The 26,166-nt window shown below is 37.9% G+C and overlaps 1 protein-coding gene across 1 annotated transcript in view; it reads left to right on the plus strand.

Annotated features, from left to right (window-relative positions):
• Positions 1-10,436, plus strand: part of LOC100666672 (putative serine protease K12H4.7) — a 64,517-nt gene extending 54,081 nt beyond the window's left edge. Inside the window, exons 6-8 of the mRNA XM_064287393.1 lie at positions 229-319; positions 1,807-2,015; positions 10,292-10,436. Coding sequence (XP_064143463.1) covers positions 229-319; positions 1,807-2,015; positions 10,292-10,401 — 410 coding nt within the window. The 3' untranslated portion in view covers positions 10,402-10,436. The remainder of the gene's footprint in view (positions 1-228; positions 320-1,806; positions 2,016-10,291) is intronic.
• Positions 10,437-26,166: the final 15,730 nt, after the last annotated feature.

Below are 26,166 nucleotides of genomic sequence, written 5' to 3' on the forward strand. Positions count from 1 at the left end.
GGAGCATGTGGGGACCTTGCCAAAATCTCCTTCTCATTGGATGTAGTTTCAGGTCTTGCTCTGGTAATATTAGATATGACTAAAAATATCGATAATGATGAGATCGAATGTGTTTTAGAATGTCACGAGCATCATATAAAACTGTGTACTGAAATCTTTTAAGCTTTTTATTTGTTAATTGACCGAAATATCATTTTTGGTTAAATCAATTGATGTTTTGCTTTCTAGACAGGCAATTCTTCTACCAGTCTTGCACTGAATTTGGGTTCTTTCAGACCACGGATTCAAAGAACCAGCCCTTCACTGGGCTGCCTCTCAGGTAGATGTTCTATTTTCACATTCGTGTGTCACTACAAACCATGACTGCATGTTTTTTCTTTCTTAAAATTGATCAAATATGCCACACATAAATCGATCAAATACACCAATTTCAAATTGATAAAAAATAAGGTATAAATATTTTGGATAGAATATGGGAAATCAAAAATGATTCCAATAAGATGTGTAGGACCAAATCTCAGATTTCCAAATCTACCTTAACTAGTATCTGCCAGGATACACCCTATAGATTTTAGAGGATGCATAAAAATAAATAAACTAGTAGCCTTAGTCATACTTGCCGGCATTAGAAGGTCATTTTATCTAATACTCTTTAACAAATAATGTACTTTGTGTGTTTATTGAAAAACCCAATTAAGGAACATGGGTGACAGAAAAGTTGCAACTAAAGAAAGCAAGTTCTCCATCTCTTTTGAATTTTGGTTAGTGAAGGTTTGCTAATTGTATGAAGCAAAACAGATAACCCTTAGTAAACTAGATTCTCATTGCTTTCTGATCCTTTGTTCGTATTTACTGGGTTTGTAGAGCAAGGCATGATTCCTGACATGGAGCCTATATTGTCTACCATCAAAGTCCAAAGGGTGAAATTCCCTAATGAGGAAAGGAGCTAGGACTCAGTCTATGCCAAGTGTATTAGTGTATTAGTTGAAGCACAATTTTTAAGAGTGATGTCTATCTATGGTGAAGGTACCTGTATTGGGGCAAACACGTACTGTAGCCTCACTTCTTTAGGTGTCTGTTCCACCAGTGTGGAGAGAAGCCCATCTACATTTTCAACCCTTTTCCCTTGCAAATCGCTTTTGCTACTAGGACACAGGAGGAGAAAGCTTCCTTTTGATTGGTTCCCTTCTTTAGTCTCTCTTTGATGTTCTAAACTCACAGGATAGAACAACTAGAACTGGGTGGGTTCGAGTAGCTCTGGGGCCTACCTCTCTGCATTGGAGGTAGTCTCTCACTTTCACTACCTCTATAGTCTCTTCTTCTTTATCAGGCTGGCAGGCTATGCATTGAATATTCTTTCTTCCACAGTGGTTACTAGTCCAAGTTCAAGTATGGACTTGGGAATGCAAAGAACAGGGTTTTCTGCTTTTTTGTTTTGAAGCCCTGGGTTGAGAAAACAGCAGCCTGTGGTGTCTATAGCCTCCTCGCTAAGATGGTACATTGAGTTGACCAAGGGTCCGATAGACAAGTACTTTTTTGGCCACATTCCTCTGTGTATACTGCATCATGGATCTCATAGGAGGAAAGGCTGGAGTCAGACAGATAACTAGATAGCTAGCTAGATAAATAGATACATTTCCTTCCTAAACTGAAGAAATCTTTCTTTAGCTATTTTAAGGAACTCAGATTCTCAGGGGAAAACAAAACAACTAAATAAATAACACCACACTCTTTCCATAGATGTCTTTTCTACATTCCTCAACCCTCATCTCCAGCACCTAAAATTTTCTCTCATTTTCTTTGCAGTTATTTTCTTCAACAATGTTCTGATTTCTTCGGCCCTAAGTTCAATAATGATTCACTGAACACAGGTGTTATATCGACCAATGCGTACTACGGTGGCTTCAACATGACGGGAAGCAAAATCATCTTTCCCAATGGTTCCTTTGATCCTTGGCACCCTCTGGGAATCACAAAGGATATCAGTAAAGATTTGCCTGCTGTCTTCATTAAAGGTAACACATTGCGAATAGTCAAAGACCTATAAATAGTATGAAATATGTCAGCATGTCATAATAAATGAAGGAGGCTAACATGGTTCAGTGGTTAAATTCTTGCCTTCACTGTGGGAAAACAGGTTTGGATTCCCTGACAATACACATTATGTACAGCTACTACCAGTCTGTCATAAAAGGCTTTTGTGTATTATGTACATATTTCAATGAGCTTCCAGATTAAAATAATCTCTTCATAGAAATCAGCCAGTGAATGCCTTAGGGATCACAATGGTTTAATATGCAAACAATCACAGGAATGGCACAGGACAGGAAGCATTTAGTTCTGTTGTGTATGGGGTCTCCATGAGTTGGGGGCAGACTTGACTACAGCTATCAATAACATTAATAAATTGCTTTTGGTGTTGTTATTGACAAAAAACACAAAATACTTCTAAGCAGGAGATAAGTAGATCATTTAGTCTTCATTAGTATTTCAACCTCTGGTTGGCATCTAAAATGAAACACACTGCAAAGTACCTATTAGCATAGACATTTAATGTGGATATAAAATTAACCATATGAGTACTATTGTCCTTTTTTTTAAAAAAAAATAAAAATTGTATGTGATTTCATATAATCAAGTGATATAAGGTCACTTTCTTTTGTGAATGTAATTGCTCATTAAAACAAGTTGTTTTGTCTAAAGGCTCTGAACACTGGATACATCAGTGTCCACCAGCACAACAGCTTGGTTCTTAGAGTAGTAACCTCACTTGGATCACACTGTCTTTCCTTGTGCTCCATTTTACCTGCAGAGGTTACTGAAATTAGTTTTAAAATAATCTCAATAATCTATATATACCAAAAGCAAAACAAACCCAGTGCCGTCGAGTTTATTTCCACTCATAGTGACCCTATAGGACAGAGTAGAACTGCCCAATAGAGTTTCCAAGGAGCACCTGGCAGATTCAAACTGGCAATCTTTTGGTTAACAGCCGTAGCACTTAACCTCTGTGCCACTGTATAAAATGTGTATTTTCACTGCAAAATAAAATCTGCTCATTATTATGCTAATATAACATTTACAGAAGCCTTCACCATGACTTTTAGCTTTAAAACCATCAAAATTTAATATGAGAATGTCAAAACTGTCATAGGGTTTAGTGACCTTGACCTCTCTCACTGAGTGTTTTCCTGGATGAGTCAGTAGAAGTAAGGACAAAGTACATTGAAATAGAGGAGGTGAAGAAACAGAAACAGCAAGCTTAAACACCTTGAATGTGAGGAGTGGAAGAGAAAAAAATAGCTGTTGCTGAATGCAATAAGATTAAGGAGAAAGATATCACACTAAAGGGAAGTCAGGAAAGGAAAGGGTCCGGCAACACATGAAGCAAATAACTTTGAGGGAAAACACAGTAGGTTTCTAGTCTTCGTGGCAGGAATTTGAGAAAGTTCCTGGGTTGGAGTTACCATTCTTACAATTATCCAACCCAAATCAAGAATACTGTCAAATTCCGGCTACTTGGCTCTTAAACTTCTTTGTGTCTTCTCCGGGATTAGCTCAAAAGACATCTAAGCAGTATCCTTCATCTATTCTCACTTCAGCTAACCCGAAATTTCTCTCATTCCCAATGTGTGTGTATGTATGGGTGTATGTGATAGTGTAGATGATGCTAGTAACCAATTTTTGCCCAGAAGTCTACCTTATAAGAAGGTGGACGAGGTCATCTTGGTTTTGTAATGAAAACAGAAGGCACTATTGCTATGGTATCTCCCAGAGATGAGATCCTAATATAAATTCTTGGTGGGGAGAGTAATGCCTTATACAAAGCTCCTAACGGTTTTGCTCCTTTTGGCTTAGTGACTACAAATTCAGCACCAAGACAGCCTCATGCCTCTTGTGTTATTGTAAAGAGGACACAGCATAAATGTGATCCCAACAGGGACATGACTAATACTTTGTTCATGCCCTTTACTTGCCTCTGCATAGATATCAAGGATGAGATCACATCTTAATAGAAAATTACAATTCTTTTAGGGATTAATTAAAATTTCAAGGAGATAGGTTGGAGGATATTTTCAATACCTTAATGAAGACAAATGACAAGAAACATGATTTAAGCAAGTTCCTATTCCATGAGAGCAGGACAGGGAGCTCTAAGGTTTAAAGGGTCAGTGTTGCTTCCAGGAACATCAGACATTAGGAGATTTTCTAGTTTTCTGATCTCTCCTTGAAGGTATCTTTGCGCTTTACCCACCAAGACGTATCAGATAGTGTTCAGGTCTGAGTAACAATCCCATGGATATCCCCAGGCAGGAGATGCTCATTATAGCTGTGACATGGGAGCATACGATTCCTGCATACTTGCTTTGACTGCCATTTCTTTCTTATTAAAGAGTGGGCTGTGTATAATGCCATAATAGAAACCATGAGGTAGGTCTTGAAATAAAATATATTATGTATTACACGTTATATATATTTTTCACAGACTTTACAGCTACTTCCATTGAGTTGGTTCCAATTCATAACAATGGCATAATGGTTCATAACAAAAAACGATTATGATTACTGGCATGCTTGAGTCTAGTGTTGCCTTCCAATCTATGGGGCTAGCCTTCCAGTACTATATCAGACAATAACTCTATTGGGATCCATAGAGATTTCATTGGCTACTTTTTAGAAAGAGACCATCAGGTCTTTCTTTCTAGTCATACGCTGGAAGCGCCATTGAAACCTATCCTGCATGGGTGACCCTGCTGGTATTTAAAATATCTGTGGCATAACTTCCAGAATCTTAATAATATGCAAGCCACCACACTATGACAAATTGACAGGTGGTGGATTCACAAATTATAGGGCTATATTATTCAATAAGATGGCAAGTATAAAATATGTCATAGAGACTAACATGTAAAAATTGCTCACTGACTGGTAACTCTGAGGAAGAATACTTAAATAACTTGGAATAGGCAACCGTAGTGTACCAAGGGCACCAGACAGCCTTTCTTATGCATAGAATTATTTTACCACACGGACACAAATCTTTTATATTCTAGCTTCTGAATTAATGCCTAACACTAAATTTTACAATGATTCTACTTATTTTTAAAAGGATCTAATTTTATTTGTACCTACCCAAAACCAAACAAACCCACTGCTTTCAAGTTGATTCTGACTCATAGCAACCATACAGGACAGAGTAAAACTGCCCTAGAGTGTTTTCAAGGCTGTAAATCTTTATGGAACCAGACTGCCACATCTTTCATCCATGGTCCCACTGGTAGTTCAAACGTCTGACCATTTGGTTAACAGTTGAGCTCTTTAATCATTGCAGCACCAGGGCTAGCCACCATTTTTTCCAATGCTATTTAATAGAAGTATAATTTGATCTATACATTTGACGAACATATAAAATTTTCAAGTAAATACAAACATAGACCCACAAATGACGTTAACTTTGAGAATATATTTTATTTAACAACATATGTGAAACATTTTCATTTCAACTTTTAATTCATATAAGAGGATAGTTAACATGATTTTACATTTTTTTTATACTAAGCACTGAAAATCCAGTGTGTATTTTACTTAAAGCCCATGTCAATTTGGATGAGCCATATTTCAAGTGATCTATACCCACACGTGGACTATATGAAGAATAGTGCATAAAGATTGGAGAAAGACTCCTTAAAAAACTGTGATATGCAAATGACACAACCTTGCTTGCTGAAGGTGAAGAGAACTTGAAGCACTTACTGATGAAGATCAAAGACTACAGCCTTCGGTATAGATTATACCTCAACATAAAGAAAACTCACAGTTGGACAAATAAGATCCTGACAAGTGGAGTGAATACTGAAGTCGTGAAGGATTTAATTATACTTGCATCCACTACCACCACCCATGGTAGTAGAAGTCAAGAAATCAAACGGTACATTTCATTGGGAAAATCTACAAAATCTCTCTCTAAATTGTTAAAAAGCATAGCCTTCTCTCGCTATGAGTCGGAATCGACGGCAGTGGGTTTTTTGTTTTTGGATTCTCTTTAAGGATTAAGGTGTGTCTGATCCAAGCTATGGTGTTTTCACTTGTCTCATATGCATATAAAATCTAGACAATGAATAAGGAGGACCTTAGAAGAATCTATGACTTTGTATTATGTAGTTGTCAAATAGTATTGAATATACCTATGGACTGCCAGAAGAATGAGCAAATCTGTCTTGGAGAAGTATACCCAGAATTCTAATTACCAGGAAATATAGTGGGGCTTTGTCTTACATAATCTGGATATGCTGCCAGGAGGGACCAGTCTCTAGAGAAGGACATCATGCTTGGTAGAGGGTCAGCAAAAGAGGGCTTCCCTCAACAAGGTTGGCTGAAACAGTGGCTGCGGAAGTGGGCTAAAACAATGCAACAATTGTGAAGATGGTGTAGGACAGGGCAGTGTTTCTTTCTGTTGTACATAGGGTCACTACGAGTCAAAACTTTGTCACTGGCACATAACAACAACAAGATAGCCACATGTAGCTCATGTTGGCTACCATATTGGACGCTGCAGGCCACACTTTACATGTGTAATCTCATTATATCCTCCTAACAATCAAGGGTAATTGTTAACACATTTTGCATTTCACAGATGAGAAAATGGAACATAAAACAAATAAACCTGTTGCTGTTGGCCCCGACTCCTTATCATCCCATGTGTGTCAGAGTAGAACTATGCTCCATAGACTTTTAAATCACTGATTTATTTTGGGGAGATAGTCAGGCCTTTCTTCTGAGTCACCTCTGGGTGAATTTGAACCTCCAACCTTTCTGATGTTATCACCCAAGGACTCATACAGAGGTTAAGACAACCAGACTAAGACTCCTAGTGTAATACATGGCAGGACCAGTGTTCAAACCAAGGAGTCTCACCAAGAGTCTTGTTCTTTAACCATTGTACCACCTGCCTTCCAATTTTTTTGGAGATAGAAGTTCTTATGATTTCAAAAAGACCTCAAAACCCTGAGAAAGCTGTTGCAAATCCTTATTTATCATAGAACTTAGTAAAATGGAGTGCTCAAATACATTCATTTAAAAGTATTTCTGGAGGGTCTACTTGTGTCAGATGCTAAGCTGGACACTCGGGGGTAAGGGTGCACACAGTCACTGCTCCTAGGAGCTACTCATCATACATGTGAGACAGATATTGATCAAGTAACTACACAGAAAGCTTTCCCGGGTCACAGATATCTAGACAGAATTGAAAAAGTGAAGGGGAAGTTTAGGATTCACCCTCTAGGAATCAATCTCCCTGATCACTGTGACTGGATCCTATTCATTTTTGAATCCATGGTGCCTACTATATGGCTGATGTTCAGAGACTGTGTGCTGAATGAAAAATTATAAAATTACAAAAATGAAGTTAAGAGAACCCAGCAAGAAGGTCAATGTCTTATCTTCAGGTTCTTCACAGCAGCTGAATTAAAAAAAAAAAAAAAAGGGCTCTTATCTATAACTAGAGAAGAATTTGAAGTACTGTCAAATTTTGTAGATAAATATGCCTTTTTCACTTTACTTCCATTTCCACATCTCTTATTATCCCATTTCTAATTGGTCTTGTATTCAATTGGTGTTTTGTTTTAATTGAAAATAGAGTTTTATGACTCATTATATTAGATAATAAAATCAAGTTGGTGTAATAACCTACTTTTTTTTTTTTTTGAACTTCATTATGTATTCTTGGATATTCATAATTTCAGTAAGCATCAGAAGTACCATTTCATATTTTGGCTTGTTCAGATTTGGCCATTTGTCAAAATTAAATGTTGTAAGTCAGCTGAGGCAATTAAATGATCAAGAATCATTATAATTTTTATTCTAGAGGCAGGAGGAAAAATTGGGGCTAGAGCTGTCATGGTAGAACAGTAGTAACAACGCACATCAGCCTGGAGAAAATGATAGGTTGTTACTTTTGTTGTATAATAATAACCAGTTCTGGCTTCCACTCATGTTAGCCCCATGGGTTTCAGACTGCTGCTGTGCTCCATAGGGTTTTCAATGGCTGTGACCTTCTGGAAGTAGATCGCCGTATCTTTCTTCCAAGGCATTCCTGGGTGGATTTCAACTTCCAATCTTTCAGTTAATAGCCCAGTACTTAACGGTTTGTACCACCCAGGACTCCTGTGATTGTAGGGTGTCATTGTTTTTGTCTTTGCTCACACATGATTACAGTGTGTCTTATTTCTGCATGATCTCATCACAGTCATGGTGTCACCTCATCTGAACTTGAAATTCTGTAAAAGTGTTTATGTTTATAGGAAACTCCGTAGTTAGTATCTGTCAGTTGTGAGGGGCTTTGCTTACTTCTCTACAGACGGAACGGAAGTCTTAAATTTCCTACCCTGTTTCCCTCCTAACCTGTTAGGGAGCCATCTCTATTAGTTTTTGTTCATCTTTGTGGTATTTTTTGCAAATCAAAAAAAAAAAAAAACTCATTGCCAGCAATTTGATTCCAACTCATAATGACATTTAGGATAGAGTTGGACTTCCTCAAACTGTTTTCAAATCTGTAAACTTTATGGAAGCAGACTGCCACATCATTTTCCAGCAGAATGGCTGGTGGTTTCAAACTTCTCACATTTGTTTAGCAGCCAAGTGCTTTAACCGTGGTGCCAGCAGGGCTTCTGCTTTTGGCAAATAAAATCATATATATTCTTACCCCTTTGAGAAAAAGGTAGCATAATGTGTATACTGTCCAATACCTTCCTTGTTTCTCTTTTACCAGTGTACACTGGAGATCTTTCCATCTAAGTACATAGAAGTTTTTCTTATTGTTTTTTCAATGGGTGAATAGGACTCCACTATCTCATAGTTATTACATAATTTTAGCTTCTTAAAAGAAAATAAGGAGTTCTGGCCGCACAATGGCTAAACACTCAGCTGCTAACCAAAAGGCTGGCATTCAAACCCACCAGCCACTCTGCAGGGAAAGATGTGGTTGTCTGTTTCCTTAAAGATTACAGCCTTGGAAACCCTATGGGGCAGTTCTACTCTTTCCAAAAGGATTACAATTAATTGGAATCGACTTGACAGCAAGGAAACTTGTGGGTAACAGCAAATACATCTTGCCCCTAAAATAAATAATGCCGACTGGATGGATGCTTGGAATCCCTGAGTGGCGCACATAGTTACATGTTCGACTACTAACTGAAAGGTTGGTGGTGTCTCAGAAGAAAGGCCTGGTCATCTGCTTTCCAAAGATCATGCCACTGAAAACCTTATGGAACACAGTTCTCCTCTGAAACATATAGGGTCACCATAAGTTGGACTCTAAGGCAAATACTTTGTCCCATTTGTTATGTTTTTGCTTTGGTTGGATGCTTATTTGTAAAACCCTGAGCTCATATTTGATGGCATTTGCTACATAATCCAGCATGTGAAGACCTTCTGGTGATCGGGGTTCAATCCTTAGCAATTTTCTTGACAAGTCACTTAAACTCTCTGATGCGTAGGTTCCACATCTGCAAAATGAAGCGTTTGACAAATATTTAAATCCCCATCTATTTTGTCTATTTGATCTTACGCTTACGTGTTATATGTTTATCAATCCATTCTCCTTAAGGGAAAAAAAAAAAGCACTGATTTTTTAGCATCTGCTGATTTTCATGGTGTAAATACTCCCATCAAGACCAATTTCAAGCTCGCTGTGTAACAGCCAGCTCGCAAAATATCTGAAAATTGAACAATCGGCTCTTGGACCTGGTACAGTGGAACTCCAGGAGGCTGCTGAGAAAACTTTCTAAAATAAGACTCACTGAGATTCAGACATTGTGTCTTCCTCAGATGGAACTTAAGTTATATCACACTTGAACTGAACAAAAAGGAAACTAAAAGCATTATTCTCTAAATCTACTACCTTAATCATTCCCAGACACATTCATTAATTTGTAGCACAAGAGGATTACACAGACTTCAACAGTAACTCAATTGAATAAACATCATATATTTACCATTCCTTAATCTACAAAGCAGCTTACTTCTTGGATTCAAAGCCCATTATATGAGTAAACTAATTCTCTTTCTTAATTATGGCTGCACATTTTAATCACCTTTTAACCAGCTTTTGAAAGTTACTGATACCCACTCCCACACCAGACTAAAAGTAGAACCTCTTAAGGACGTGGTTCAGGTATTGGTTTTTTTTTGAACAAGGTTCAAAGAGGTTCTAACGTGTAGCTGGGGGTTAGGGACATTTGCCCTTTGGATGCTTGGTATGTAAGTATTCTAACATTTATCTTTCTCTTTTTAGGTGCAGTACATTGTGCAGATATGTTTGAACAGAATGATACTGATTCAGCTGAACTAATTCAAGCACGAGAAAAAATCTTCCAGCTTCTACAAAAATGGCTAAAGCAATAGATCTCTCTGAGAAATAAAAGCAACAGAACCTGAAATCTGGACTCCCATTTTATTGCTCAAAAGTAAAATGTCCTACAAGGGTGAAATTAGAGCAGTCCCAAAAGTCTAATTCCTCTCTGAAAGATTTAAGTTGGTTTTGTTTTCATGGAAGGTCATCTTGTTCCTCCTTTCTTGGTGACCTTGAGAAGGAGCAGATCATCTAGCACACAAGAAATTATTATCCTCGAGTACCAGGTGCAAAAATTCAGTTGGTTGCCATGGGGATGGAAGCTATACAATCTATGTTTTCCAGAACAATCTCTATTTCATTAACTCTTTTTTTTTTCAATACAGGCTATTCATAACATGCAAATATAAGTGTTCTGATTAATTTTAAATACCTATAAATCCATACACAAGACAAAATACTTTGCCAAATAATGGATTCTTATCTTTGTTAAGAAAATTTAGGGATAAGCACAACTTGAGTGAATTTGGAAATTAAAAAAAAAAAAAATTCTTGAGGCAGATGAAAATCTCTTTGGAAAAACTGGCTCCACCGACCAACCTTTCCTGGAGTCACCTAGTACTTAAAATTGGTACTGCTCTGCCTACTATGAATTAAATTTAATCTCATCTTGGAAATAACTATAGCTCTCATCTGGTATTTCATTATAACTTCTGTCCAAATTAGCTTCTTTTCAATTCATCTGAAGAGAGCTCAATACAGCCATACATGTCTAAAACTTATTTCAAAGGTATTACTATTCAGTCAAGATGGCATCTTTTTTCTTTCCTTAAAAAAGGACATGAAAAGTTCTTTTTTTTTTTAATATTATTTTTTATTTTGCTTTAAACGGAGTTTTGCAGAGCAAATCAGTTTCTCATTAAATAAATAATATACATATTGTTTGCATAACATTTGTTGTGAACTCCTCAAACTGTCAACGCTCTCCCCTTCTCAACCTTGGGTTCCCCATTACCAGTTTTCCTGTCCCCTCCTGCCTTCACATCTTTGCCCCTAGGGTGGTGTGACCATTTAGTCTCAATTTGTTTTATGCATCTCTCTAATCTTTGACTGAAGCAAGAACCTCAGCAGTGACTTCAGTACCAGGTTAAAAGGGTGTCCAGGGCCCATACTCTCGAGGTTTCTCCAGTCTCTGTCAAACAAGTAAGTGTGTGTGTGTGTATGTGTGTGTGTGTGTGTGTGTGTGAGTTAGGTCTTTGTTGTACATTTTTCTCCAGCTCTGTTCAGGATCCTCTACTGTAACCCCTGGTGGTAGCCGGGTACCACCTGGTTGTGCTGGACTCAGTCTGGTGGAGGCTGTGGTACTTGTGGTCCTCTAATCCTTTGGACTAATCTTTCCCTTATGCCATTGGTTTTCTTCATTCTCCTTTGTTTCAGATGGGGTGAGACCAGTGGAGTATCTTAGATGGCTGCTCACAGGCTTTTAAGACCCAAGATGCTACTCACCAAAGTAGAATGTAGAACAGTTTCTTTATAAACTACATCATGCCAATTGAGCTGGATGTTTCCTGAGATCACGATCCCCACCCCTTAGCCCAGTAATTCAGTCCCTCAGGGAGTCTGGATATGTCTATGGAGCTTCCATGACCTTGGTTGGTCAAGTTGTTCTGGTTTCCCCACTATTGTGTATTGTCTTACACTTCGCTAAATTTACCACTTATCTATTTTCTGTTTAGTAAGATGTTATTGATCTCATTATTTGAGTAGCTTTTTAGTTACTACAAACAATTGAAGTTTAGTTATTATTAATATTAATGTGCTAATATTCGTTTCTTAGTTTGGTGAATTTATCAGCAGTTATTAATATTAGGGGGGACTGTGTGAGAAGCCTCCCACATGTCTGTCAGTTTGTCTGCTGTGAGGGCTGCGAAGCTGGAAGCTATGCCACCAGTATTCGGATACCAGCAGGGTCACCCATGGAGGACAGGTTTCAGCTAAGATAGGCTAGGAAGAAGGATCAGGCAGTTCACTTTTGGAAAGAATTAGCCAGGGAAAACCTTATGAATAGCAGTGGAACATTGTCTGATATAGTACCATAAGATGAGCCCCCCCAAGTTGGAAGGCATTCAAAAGACAACTGGGGAAGAGCTGCCTCCTCAAAGTAGAGTCGACCTTAATGATGTGAATGGAGTTAAGCTTTAGGAAGCTTCATTTGCTGATGTGGCCAGACTCAAAATGAGAAGAAACATCTGCAAAAATCCATTAATAATCAGAACATAGAATGTATGAAGTATGAATCCAGGAAAATTGGAAATTGTCCAAACAAAATGAAATGCATAAACATCAATATTCTAGGCATTAGTGAGCTGAAATGGACTTGTATTGACCATTTTGAATCAGACTATCATAGTGTCTACTATTCCGGGAATGACATCATGAAGAAGAACTGTGTTGCATTCATCATCAAAAAGAACATCTCAAGATCTATCCTGAAGGACAAGGATTTCAGTGATAGGATAATATCCATACACCTGCCTGGAAGACCAGTTGATACGACTATCATTCAAACTTACACACCAACCACTAAGGCCAAATATGAAGAAACTGAAGATTTTTACCAACTTCTGCAGTCTCACATTGATCGAATATGCAATCAGGATGCATTGATAATTACTGGCGATTGGAATCCAAAAGTTGGAAACAAAGAAGGAGGAACTGTAGTTGGAAACAATGCCAGAGTTCAAATGATAGAATTTTTTAAGACCAATGACTTCTTCATTGCAAATACCTTTTTTCACCAACAAAAAAGGTGACTCTACACATGGTCCTAACCGGATGGAATACACAGAAATCAAATCGACTATATCTGTGGAAAGACAGGATGCCAAGGATGGTGTCCCTCTCCAGGGACTAATCCCTCCTGATAACATGTACAAAATATGTAAGACAAGGTCTCGCCATCTTTGCTTCTGAGGAGCAATCTGGTTGTACTTCTTCCAAAACAGATTTTTTCCTTCTTCTGGCAGTCCATGGTATATTCAATATTTTTCACCACCACCACAATTCAAAGGTGTCAATTCTTCTTCAGTCTTCTATAGTCATTGCCCAGCTTTCTCATGCATAAGGTGCGACTAAAAATACCAAGTTTTGGGTCAGATGCACATTAGTCTTCAAGGTGACATCTCTGCTTTTCAGCACTTTAAATACGTCTTTTCCAGCAAAATGCACCTCTTGATTCCTTGACTGCCATTCCTATGGGTGTAGATTGTGGATCCAAGTAAAACAAAATCCTTGACAACTTCAATCTTTTCTCCCTTTATCATGACATTTCTTACTGGTTCAGTTGTGAGATTTTTGTTTTCCTTTATGTTGAGGTGCAATCCATACTGAAGGCTGTGGTCTTTGATCTTCCTCAGTAAGTGCTTCAAGTTCTCTTCACTTTCAGCAAACAAGGTTGTGTCATCTGCATAACCAGGTTGTTAATAAGTCTTCCTCCAATCCTGATGCAGCATTCTCCTTCATACTGTCCAGCCTCTCAGATTATCTCCTCAGCATAAAGATTTAATAGGTATGGTGAACAGATAGAACCCTGAAAAACACCTTTACTGACTTTATACCACCCAGTAACTCCTTGCCCTGTTGGAACATCTGCCTCTTGATCTGTGTACAGATTCCTTATGGACAAAATTAAGTGTTCTGAAATTCCCATTCTTTGCAATGTTATCCATAATTTGTTATGATCCACATAGTCAAATGCCTTTGCATTGCCAATAAAACACAGGTAAACATCTTTCTGGTATTCTCTGCTTTCAACCAGGATCCATCTGACATCAGTAATAATATCCCTGGTTTCACATCCTCTTCTGAATCCAACCTGAATTTCTGGCAGATCCCTGTCTATATACAGCTGCAGTCATTTTTGAATGATCTTCAGCAAAATTTTAGTTTCATGTGATATGAATGATATTGTTTGATAATTTCTGCATTTGGTTGGGTCATCTTTCCTGGGAATAGGCATAAATATGGATCTCTTCCAGTCAGTTGGCCAGGTAGCTGTCTTCCAAATCTCCTGGCATAGATGAGTGAGCACTTCCAGCGCTACATCCATTTGTTGAAACAGCTCAATTGACATTCTGTCAGTTCCTGGAGCTTTGTTTTTCTCCAGTGTCTTCAGTGCAGCTCAGACTTCTTCCTTCAGTACCATTGGTTCTTGATCATGTGCTACTTCTTGAAATGGTTGAACGTTGACCAATTCTTTTTGGTATTATGACTGTGTGTATTCTTTCCATCGTCTTTCATTTAATATTTTGCCCACGGAATCCGCAATATTGCAACTCGAGGCTTGAATTTTTTCTTCAGTTCTTTCCGTTTGAGAAATGCTGAGTGTGTTCTTCCCTTTTAGTTTTCTATCTCTGGCTCTTTGCACATGTCACACTATAATATTTTACTTTGTCTTCTCGAGCCACCCTTTGAAATCTTCTGTTCACTTCTTTTACTTCACATTTCTTTATTTTGCTTTAACTACTCAACATTCAAGAGCAAGTTTCAGAATCTCCTCTGACATCCATATGTTCTCTTCTTTCTTTCCCATCCTTTCAACAATCTCTTGTTTTCTTCATGTATGATGTCCTTGATGTCATTCCACTACTCCTCTGTTCTTCAGTCATCAGTATTCAACACATTAAATCTATTCTTGAGATGATCTCTAAGTTCAGGTGGAATATACTAAAGGTCATATTTTGGCTCTCATGGTCTTGTTCTAATTTTCTTCTGTTTCATCTTGAAATTATACATGAGCAATTGATGGTCTGTTCTGAAGTCAGCCTCTGGCCTCTTTCTACTGATGATATTGAGCTCTTCCTTCATTTCTTTCCACAGACATAGTCAAATTGATTCCTGTGTATTCCATCTGGGGAGGTCCATGTGTACAGTAGCTGTTTATGTTTAGAAAAATGAATTTGCAATAAAGTAGTCATTGGTCTGGCAAAATTCTATTGTGCGATCTCCGCTACCATTTCTATCACCAGGGCCATACTTTCCAACTACGGGTCCTTCTTCGTTTCCAACTTTCACATTCCAATCATCAGTAATTATCAATGCACCCTTATTATATGTTCGATCAATTCCAGATTCCAGAAGATGGTAAAAATTTTCAGTTTCTTCATCTTTGGCATTAGTGGTTGGTGCGTAAATTTGAACAATAGTCATATTAACTGCTTTTCCTTGTAAGCACATGGATATTATCCTATCACTGACAGCATTGTACTTCAGTATAGATCTTGAAATGTTCTTTTTGATGATGAATGCAACACCATTCCTCTTCAAGTTTTCTTTCCCAGCATAGTGGACTATATGATTGTCCAATTCGAAATGACCATTTCAGCTCATTAATACTTAGGGTATCAAAGTTTATGGGTTCCATTTCATTTTTGATGATTTCCAATTTTCCTAGATTCATACTTCATATATTCCAGCTCCAATTATTCCTGAACGTTTGCAACTGTTTCTCCTCAAATTGAGTCATGCCACATCATCAAATGAAGATCCCAAAAGTTTGACTCCATACAACTCGGTAAGGTAGACTCTACATTGAGGAGGCAGCTCTTCCCCAGTTGTATTTTGAGTGCCTTCCAACATGGAGGGCTCATCTTCTGACACTGTATCAGACAACATTCCTCTGCTATTCATAAGTGTTTCACTGGCTAATTCTTTTCAGAAGTAGACTGTCGGGTCCTTTTAGTCTGTCTTAGTCTGGAAGGTTCACTCAAACCTATCTGCCAAAAGTGACCCTGTTGGTAACTGAAGACTGTGGCATAGCTTGCAGTATCACAGCAACATGCAAGCCCCACAGTAGGACAAACTGACAGACATGTGGGGGATGACATGTATAAGGGCTCCTAAAAATCTAAATAGAAAACCTAAAAAGATAAAGATCATGGAAGAAAAACTAGAGACAAATTTAGGGCCTCTAAATTTGTCACTATTTTTTCTTCCATGATCTTTATCTTTTTAGATTTTGTACTTAGGTCTTTGATCCATTTTGAGTTAGTTTTTGTTTATGGTGTGAGGTATGGTCCCTGTTTCATTTTTTTACACATGGATATTCATTTATGCCAGCATCTTTTGTTAAGGAGACTGTCTTTTCCCCATTAACAGACTTTGAGCCTTTCTCAAAAATCAGCTGCTAATAGAAGGATGGATTTACTTCTGGGGTCTCAGTTCTCTCCTATTGGTGTGTCTGTTGTTGCACCAGTATCAGGCTGTTTTTACTATGATGGCTGTATAATAGCTTCTAAAATCAGGTAGTGTGAGGCCTCCTACTTTGTTCTTCTTTAGTAATGCTTTACTTATCCAAAGCTTCTTCCCTTTCCGTATAAAGTTGGTGATTTTTTATTCATCTTGTTAAAACTCTTGTTGAATTTGGATCTGTTGAATTTGTTGCATTGTACCTGTAGAATGATTTGGGTAGAATTGACATTTTCACAATGTTGAGTCTTCCTATTCAGGAACATGGTGTGTTTATCTACTTATGTGGGTCTCTTTTGGTTTCTTGCGGTAGTGTTTTGTAATTTTCTTTGTACAGGTCTTTACATCCTTGCTTAGATTTATTCCTAAATACTTTATTTTCCTGGGGGCTATTGTCAATGGTATTGATTTGATTATTTCATTTTTGAAGTACCCTTTGTTGGTGTAGAGGAATCCAACTGATGTTTGTATATTAATCTTGTATCTTGCTAATTTGCTGAAATCTTCTATTAGTTCCAGTAGCTTTATTTTGAATTCTTTTTCTGGGTATAAGACCATATCATCTGCGAATAGGGTTAGTTTTACCTCTTCCTTACCAAATTGCATGCTCGTTAATAATTTTTCTTGCCTATTGCTCTAACTAGGATCTCCAGCACAATACTAAATAAGAGTGGTGATAAAGGGCAGCCTGGCCTGGTTCCCATTCTCAAGGAGAATGCATTCAATCCCTCTACATAATGAATGATGTTGGCTGTTGGCTTTGTATTAAAAAAAAAAAAAGACTTTGTATAAATGCCCTTAATTTGTCAAGGAATTTCCCTTCTATTCCTATTTTGCTGAGAGTATTTATCAGGAATGGTTGTTGGAGTTTTCAAATGCCTTTTGTGGGTACGTTGATAACATCGTGGGTTGTTTCCTTTTGTTTTATTTATGTGCTTGATTGCATTGATTGGTTTTCTATTGTTGAACCATCCCTGCATATCTGCTATGAATCCTACTTCATCATGATGTATTATTTTTTTGATATGCTGTTGAATTCTATTGATTAGAATTTTGTTGAGGATTTTCGCATCTCTGTTCATGAGCATATTGGTCTGTGGTTCTCTTTTTTCACGTTGTTTTTGCCTTGCTTTTGTATCAGGGTTATGCTGGCATCATAGAACGAGTTCGGAAGTGTTCCTTCTTTTTCCATGCTCTGAAATTGCTTTGATAGTATTGGTGTTAGTCCTTCTCTGAAATTTAGTAGAATTATCCAGTGAAGCTCTCTGGGCCAGGGTTTGTGTTAGTTCATGTAGGTAAGGTGTCTCTGAATATTTTTTTCCATTTCCTCTAGGTTTTCAATTTTTTGTAGAGTATACTTTTTCATACTATCCTGTTATGATCCTTTTTATTTCAGTTGGGTCTGTTGTGATATCACCCATCTCATTTCTTATTCAGGTTGTTTCCTCTCCTGTTTTTCTTTTGTCGATTTGGCCAGTAGTTTGTCGATCTTTTCAAAGAACAAACTTTTGATCTTGTCATTTCTTTCTATAGCTTTTCTATTCTCTATTTCATTTATTTCTGCTCTAGTTCTTATTATGTTTTTTCTTTTGGTGTCTGAGTGCTCCTTTTGCTGTTCTCTTTCTATTTGTTTGTGTTGTAAGGTTAATGTTTTGATTTTGGCCCTTTCTTCTTTATTGATGTGTTTAGTGCTATAAATTGAACTCTAAACACTGATTTGCTGTGTCCTAAAGGTTTTGGTAAGATGTCTTTTCATTCTTATTTGATTCTATGAATTTTTTATTGCATCATTAATTTCTTTTATAATCCAGTAGTTTTCAAACAAAGTGTTGTTCAGTTTCCATGTATTTACTTTTTTTTCCTTGATGTTTCTGTTATCAATTTCTGCTTTTATGGCATTATTATCAGACAGACTGCTTTGAATTATTTTGATGGTTTACATTTTTCTAAGGCTTGTTTTGTGGCTTAAAATGTGGTGATTGTTTCTGGAGAATGTTCCATGTGCATTGGAAGAGAATGTATGCTTTGCTGCTGTTGGCTGGAGTGTTGTATATAAGTCTATGAGGTCAAATTGGTTAATTACGCCATTTATATCTTCAGCAACTTTAATTAGTTTCTTTCTAGATGTTCTGACTTTCACTGAAAGTGACACGTTGATGTCTCCTACCATTATTACGGCAGTGTGTGTTTCTCTTTTCAATGCTGTTAGAGTTTGTTTAATGTATTTTGGAGCCCTGTCTTTGGGTGTGTATATGTGGTTATATCCTCCTGGCCTATGTACCACTTAATGACTATATAGTGTCTGTCCTTAGGCTTTACGGTGACTTTTGCTTTAAAGTCTATTTTGCCAAAGATTACTACTGCCCCTCCTGCTCTTTTTTGGTTGCTGACACCCGTGGAAGCAGCAGTCAAGAAATCAAAAGATACATTGCATTGGGCAAAGCTGCTGCAAAAGACTCTTTAAAGTGTCAAAAAGCAAGATGTCACCTTGGAGACTAAGGTGCTCCTGACTCAAGCCATGGTATTTTTAATCGCCTCATATGCATGCAATAGCTATGTGATGAATAAGGAAGATTAAAGAAGGGTTGACTTCTTCAGTTGTGGTTTTGACTAAGAATGTCTAATGTACTATCGACTGCCAAATGAACAAACAAATCAGACATGGAGGAAATACAGGCAGAATGCTCCTTAGAAGCGTGGATGGCAAGACTATGTCTCACATACTTTGACGTGTTATCTTGAGGGATCAGTTCCTGGAGAAGGACTTTATTCTGGGTAAGTTAGATGATCAGCAAAAGAGCAGAAGTCCTTCAACCAGATGGATTGACTCAGTGGCTGCAACAATCTTAGGATGGCTCAGACAGAGCAGTGTTTCGCTCTGTTGTACATAAGGTTACTAGGAATCGGAACCAGCTAGATGGCACCTAACAACAACTACATGACAGAGACCATGGGATTATTCAGTAGAATAAGAGGAACTCAGAGCTTTCCTTTTCCAATGAACCAAGTAGTTGTTAGTTCACTTCTCTTGCCGCTTTTGTCTTGCTGTATTCCTGAGCTCTTCAAGAGACTGAAATCCAGAAAAGTTGTGACAAGCTAAGCTGTTTAAGAGCTGTGTTCTCCATTATAAATGCCACTGAGACCTTCAAAGTGGATTATTTTCTATCTATTCTTTTCATATCTTTTACCGTATTATGAAACTTACCCTACAGAAATGAGTACAATTTCTCATAGGTCAAATGATTGCCTAACATTTGTCCCTGAAGGACCATACATTAAAAATGAGAAATAGAATATGTGATAACATTTTACTTTGAGACCATCAAAAAGAAATGTTTCATAACCTTGTGAGTAGCAAGCAAAATAGTCCAATCTCTTACCCCAACATAGAGCCAATATGTTTTGGGCCTTTGGTCAGTTTCCTGCCTCACAATGCTGCAGTGATGTTTAATAACACAGGGCCTGAAAGGCCACAAGTGTCCAGTAAGTATTAACTATGTCACAGTTACCAGATTGGGTCTCTGTTTCCAAGGGGGAGATGTCATTTAAGCATCCAAATTTAGGTCTGGCTATTTCGTGCTTTCACATCCAGGCTGATGGGATACCGAGTAGCTTAGCATAAAGCAAACAATATATTTGAAGTTCATAACTCAGGGATGCAAAAGTTTGGAAATGATTCTTCACTACAGGCCTGAAATCCTGTGTGTGTGTTTCTTGTTAAGAGTTTTAAACAATTTATTTAATTAGTCACTTGTTCATTCATTTATACATCAAGAAATGCTTAATCATCTAACTATGTAATATACTACATTGTACTCTGGAGACAGACAGTTTTTGATCATTAAGAAGTGAGGGAGCTAAAGAAATACATAATATGATCCAAACATAGATTGTGATGAATATTATGATTCGTTTCTGGGTGGTGCAAATGGTTAATGTGCTCAGCCTTTAGTGAAAGATGGAGGTTTGAGTCCAAGCAAGGATGCCTCAGAAGAAAGGCCTGGAAATCTACTTCTGAAAAACAAATCATCCTCTGAAAACCCTGTGAAGCATAGCACTACTCTGACACACATGGAGTCAGTAAGAGTCAGAATCAACTTAACAGCAACTGGTTATTAGGAAAAAAACAGCAATGAGAATCTTCTTTAAGGATAATCAGGTGAGTCCTCTGTGTGTTCTGAAGGTTAGAACGGGTCAGCTCTGCAAAAATCTGGGCCAGATTAGCAGAAGACACCATGGAGTTAGGGTTTTATTTGGAGTTGTTTTGGTTTTCCAAAAGATCCTTTGGGCTATAGGATAGACAATGAATTAGAAAGGATAATAAATACCTGGTAATAAATGTGAGGAGATGACTTATGAGGAAATATTCTTGGATTCCATTATATTTATTATATTGCTTATGTCTCCCACAACACAGCTGTCTTTGAAAGTCCTTCCCATTTTCCTCCCCAGGTCAGTGGCTGTGAAGCCATTTTCACACTCTTTTGGCAAACGGGCAGAGGCACTCCAAGATTGGTTGATGAGTGCTTATTACTTATGGAACTGGGAAAGAAAATTTCTGAGTATTTCACCACTTCCTGACAGTTGACAGTTTAAGTGATAACTAAGCCACACACACTTCTGAAATGCTCTTGTGTCATTTGTCTGCGGCATCCCCTTCTTGAATGTTCTGTAATATTTTTGCATATCAAATTCTACCTTTCTTACAAGTCCTGCTGGGAATCACGTTATTCACTTTCTGAAATCTTTCCCATTACCTTGTATCACTTTAGTCTATTCCTTCTCTGAATCCTTGTAATAAATTTAGAAGACACCACAAATTTTGACACTCGATTCTATACTGCCATGCATTTTCCGAAGTCATGTAAATAGCATTTACCATCTTGACTAAGTCATAAACTTCTTGAGAGCAAAAACTATTCTCATTGTTTGGTCTTTTGCCTTCTTTCTGCCCCCCTCCCAACCAGTCCCAATATTTAGTAGGGTATTGCCACATTATGAAAGTGCTTATGGACACAGTTGAGATTTAATTCACTGATAAAGACCTAAGATTTCTTCACGATTTTCAGATGACATATGGTTTGTGTTCCAAGGATGGCTTTGCCTTAGAGCACTACATTCATCAGTTGCCTGAATGGATTCCAGTTTCTATCTCATAAACCTGAACATTTATTTTTATAGCTCCATAGTATCCTTAGAGAGGAGATGCTAGAAGAGATACTGACAGAGAGGAGCTGTTGTAGTTTGAATCCTGTTCCCCCCAAAATGTATGTATCAATTGGTTAGGCCTTGATTTCCATTATTTTATGGTTGTCCTCTATTTTGTGATTGTAATTTTATGTTAAAAGGATTAAGGTGGGATTGTAACACACTTCGCAGGTCACATCCCTGACCCAATGTAAAGGGAATTCCCCTGCGGCTTGGCCTCTACCACCTTATATCTCTTAAGAGATAAAAGCAAAGGGAAGCAAGCAGAGAGTTGGGGAACTCATGCCAGCAAGAACGCAGTGCCAGGAGCACAGCACATCATTTGGACCTGGGGTTTCTGCACTGAGATGCTTCCAGACCAAGAAAAGGCTGATGCATCACAAGGACCTTCCTCCAGGGCCCACAGAGGGAAAAAAGTTCTCTGGAGCTGGTGCCCTGAACTCGGACTTCTATCCTACTGGACAGTGAGAGAATAAATTTCTCTTTGTTAAAGCCATCCACTTATGGTATTTCTGTTATAGCAGCACTAGATGACTAAGACAGGAACCATATAAAATTCCTCAAGTGAGCCAAGCTCAGCCTATTGAGCTGCATTTAGAGCATTTGTCAGGGCAGATCATTCCTTGGCAGATCATTCCCGACAGTAGAAGACCGTGTGGAAAGCCAGTAAGATACACACACTGCCAGCTTACACATGCCCTGATTCAACAGAAAAAATACATCAATAATTACAATATTATCAGAGGGAGGTTTGAGTAACAACTGCTTCCTGGGACACTGATATTCATCTTGTTTTTCAAGTGATTAATGACTCTATGGAAAGAGAACTATTCCAATATAAATTGCTAATAGAGTCCTTCCTATTTTTTTTTTTTTATTAATTCTGGAACACTGGTCGCTAGGATTAGTGAATAGGAAGAGTAGTTAAGCTATATTGAGAAGAGTGTTAAAATATAAAAGCTAGATAACCTATTCCAAATTGTTCAGGAAGGTAAACCTTATGAATTAGAAAGATAAGGATGTGTTAAACATCAGTACACACACACATACACACATTTTAATTTACTAAAGTCCATAAAACCTATTAACAAATTGTAGTCCAGTTGTTTGACTCTCATAGTGACTCAGTGGGACAAACAACTGCTTCATAGCATTTCCAAGGCTGTAATCTTCACTGAAGTAGATGTCCACATCTTTCTCCCATGGAGCAGCTGATAGATTCAAACCATCAACCTTTAGGTTAGCAGCCATGCACTGCACCACTCAAGTTCCTACAATTGTCCATAGTTTATTCAATTTAGTTTTTACTTAATGTTCTTTTTCTGTTCCAGGATCCCTCCAAGGACACCACATTACATTTAATCATCATGTTCCCTTAGGCTCCTCTTGGCTGTGACGCTTCCTCAGATTTTTCTTGTTTTTGATGATCTTGACAGTTTTGAAGAGTACTGGTTAGGTATTTTGTAGAATGTTCCTGAATTGAGATTTATCTGATGCCTTTCTCATGATTCGACAGTGCTTATGGGTTTTGGAGAAGTGAATTGCCATTTTCACAACATCATATCAAAGGTACATACTATCAAGATGATATATCACTGTTGATGTCGACTTCGACTACCTGGCTGAGGTGGTAATTATCAGCTTTCACTAACATGAAGCCTTTTTCCTCCCTTTCCAAACTCTAGAAAAAAATCCATATGTGCAGCCCACACTTATAGAGTGGAGATTTATGGTTCATCTCTGAGGGAGGAGTATCTACATAAATATTTAAAATTCTTTGGCAAGGAAGTTTTATCTCTCTGCCTTTTATTTAATAATTCAATCCTGTGTTTATATAAATATAGACTTGTGGATATTTATTTTACACCTTGCATTACAATCTAATCACTATTTATTTTGTGGCTCAAATTGTTTTAGCTTTGATCATTGTGTGCTCTTTCACTTGGCTCTTGTTTTTCCTTTGACATACGCTATCAATGTAGGTCTCTTTTTGAGAGACACTACAAGGTGTCCAGCTTATCTTGTATATATTCTAGTAAGTCCTTTAATCAGGCATTTTCCTGTGGAGCCTGGTTCCTTTTATTGAAATGGTATTAGAATTCTGGTGCTAAGTATGTTCATTTTTACTGGGTATCCTTGCTTCTTGGCCTTTTTAGGTGACAGAGCAAGTAAATACGTAAGTCTATATTGATCCATGGAAACACTGGCGGCGTAGTGGTTAAGTGCTACAGCTGCTAACCAAAGAGTCGGCAGTTTGAATCTGCCAGGCTTTCCTTGGGAACTCTATGGGGCAGTTCTTCTCTGTCCTATAGGGTTGCTATAAGTCGGAATCAACTCGAAGGCACTGGGTTTGGTTTTTCTTTTGTATGTGAATCCATGTTTACACACATATTTATAAATATTTCTGTACATAGCCTTCTGTATATATATCTGTATGTATTCATATGTGTAAGTGTACATATATGTACACATATATACTAAGATAACCATGTGATTATACTAATATCTCCAACTTTGATTCTTTGCTACATGGATCTAGAGCGATCTTCCTTACTTATTTTTAATTTCACACTCAGAAAGTGAAAAACCTTGTTCCCACAATCAATTTACTGAACTGTGTGCATGTATAACAGTATGACGCATTGGTTAATCACTCAGTTGCTAACTGAGATGGTGGTGATTCCAACCCATGAGCCACCCCAAGGGAGAAAGCTGTGGCATGCTGCCTTGGAAACCCTACGGGATCGCTATGAATCTAAATTGACTCTGATAAGTGTTTTATAGGAATATCAGATTTGTTCTTCTGTACATTGGGAGAAACAACTTTATCAGTTAGAGTACAGTATATTTTCTTTAGTTATTAGTCTTATAGATTCCACTCAGTTTCAAAGTTACTTAGTGTCTTAGTTATCTAGTGCTACTACAACAGAAATACCACAAATGGATGGCTTTAACAAAAAGAGGTTTATTCTCTCACAGTCCAGTAGGCTAGACATTCGAATTCAGGGCACTGGCTGCAAGGGAAGGCTCTCTCTGTCTACTCTGAATGAAGGCCCTTGTCATGCATCAGTATTCCCTTGGTCTGGAAGCATCTCAGTGCAATGTCCTCAGGTCCAAATGACATGCTTTGCTCCTGGCACTGCTTTCTCAGTGGTATGAGGTCCCCAACTCTCTGTTTACTTCCCTTTCCTTTTATCTCTTAAGAGATAAAAGATGGTGTGGGCCACACCCCAGGGAAACTCCCTTTTATGTTGGATTAGGGATGTGACCTGGGAAGGCTGCTACAATCCCACCCTAATCCTTTTAACATAAAATTACAATCACAAAATGGAGGACCACCACAGAATACTGGGAATCATGGCCTAACCAAGTTTATACACACATTTTTTGGAGGACATAATTCAATCTGTGACACTTAGGTAGGCAACTATTCTTCACGATTGAGTCAATGAGTTTGTTTCATTCATTTGTAATTCAGTTTGATTCTTTTGTTACCTTCTACATTCCATTTTGGGATCATCTGACTTCCCTTTTGACTGGGAAGAAGTCAATATTGAAATTCTGTAATTCTCTGATGTATGATAAATAAATGTCTTAGTAGAAAACTTTTTTTTTTTAAATTGTGAAAAGCTGACATTACAAACTTGGTCTGCTCCTAATGTGAAAATATGAATTAAAGCTGGCCATCACCAGGAACATCAGTGTTTTCACTTGTAAAACAGGGGAGCTTGTCTGGAGGAGGAGTGTTAACAGAAATGCCTAGGGGACCTGGTTAGCGAATCAGGCTGGCCTTAAGACAAGAGTGGGAGTGTCTATGATAAACTGGGGAATACATTGATGTTAGGTGCCTTCCAAGTCAGTTTCTACTCATAGCGACCCTATACACAACAAAATGAAAGGCTGCCTGCACGATCTTTACAATCATTATTATGCTTAAGCCTATTGTTGCAGCCACTGTGTCAATCCATCTCCTTAAGGGTCTTCCTCTTTTTCAATGACCCTCCACCAAGCATGATATCCTTCTCCAGGGACTGATCCCTCCTGATAACATGCCAAAATATGTGAGACCTAGTCTGGCCATTGTTGATTCAAAGCAGCATTCTCTTTGTACTTCTTCCAAGACAGATTTGTTCATTCTTTTGGCAGTCCGTGGCATAATCAATATTCTTCTGCAACACCAACATTCAATGTTTTTTCTGTTTATCATGATGTTGCTTATTGTTCCGGTCTTGAGGATTTTTGTTTTCTTTATGTTGAACAGTAATTCATACTGCAGCCTGAGATTTTTGATCTTCATCAGCACAGGCTTCAAGTCCTCTTCACTTTCAGCAAGCAAGGTTGTATCACCTGCATATAGGAGGTTG

Source organism: Loxodonta africana, chromosome 6 (assembly GCF_030014295.1).
Source record: "Loxodonta africana isolate mLoxAfr1 chromosome 6, mLoxAfr1.hap2, whole genome shotgun sequence".
NCBI classification, from domain to species: domain Eukaryota; kingdom Metazoa; phylum Chordata; class Mammalia; order Proboscidea; family Elephantidae; genus Loxodonta; species Loxodonta africana.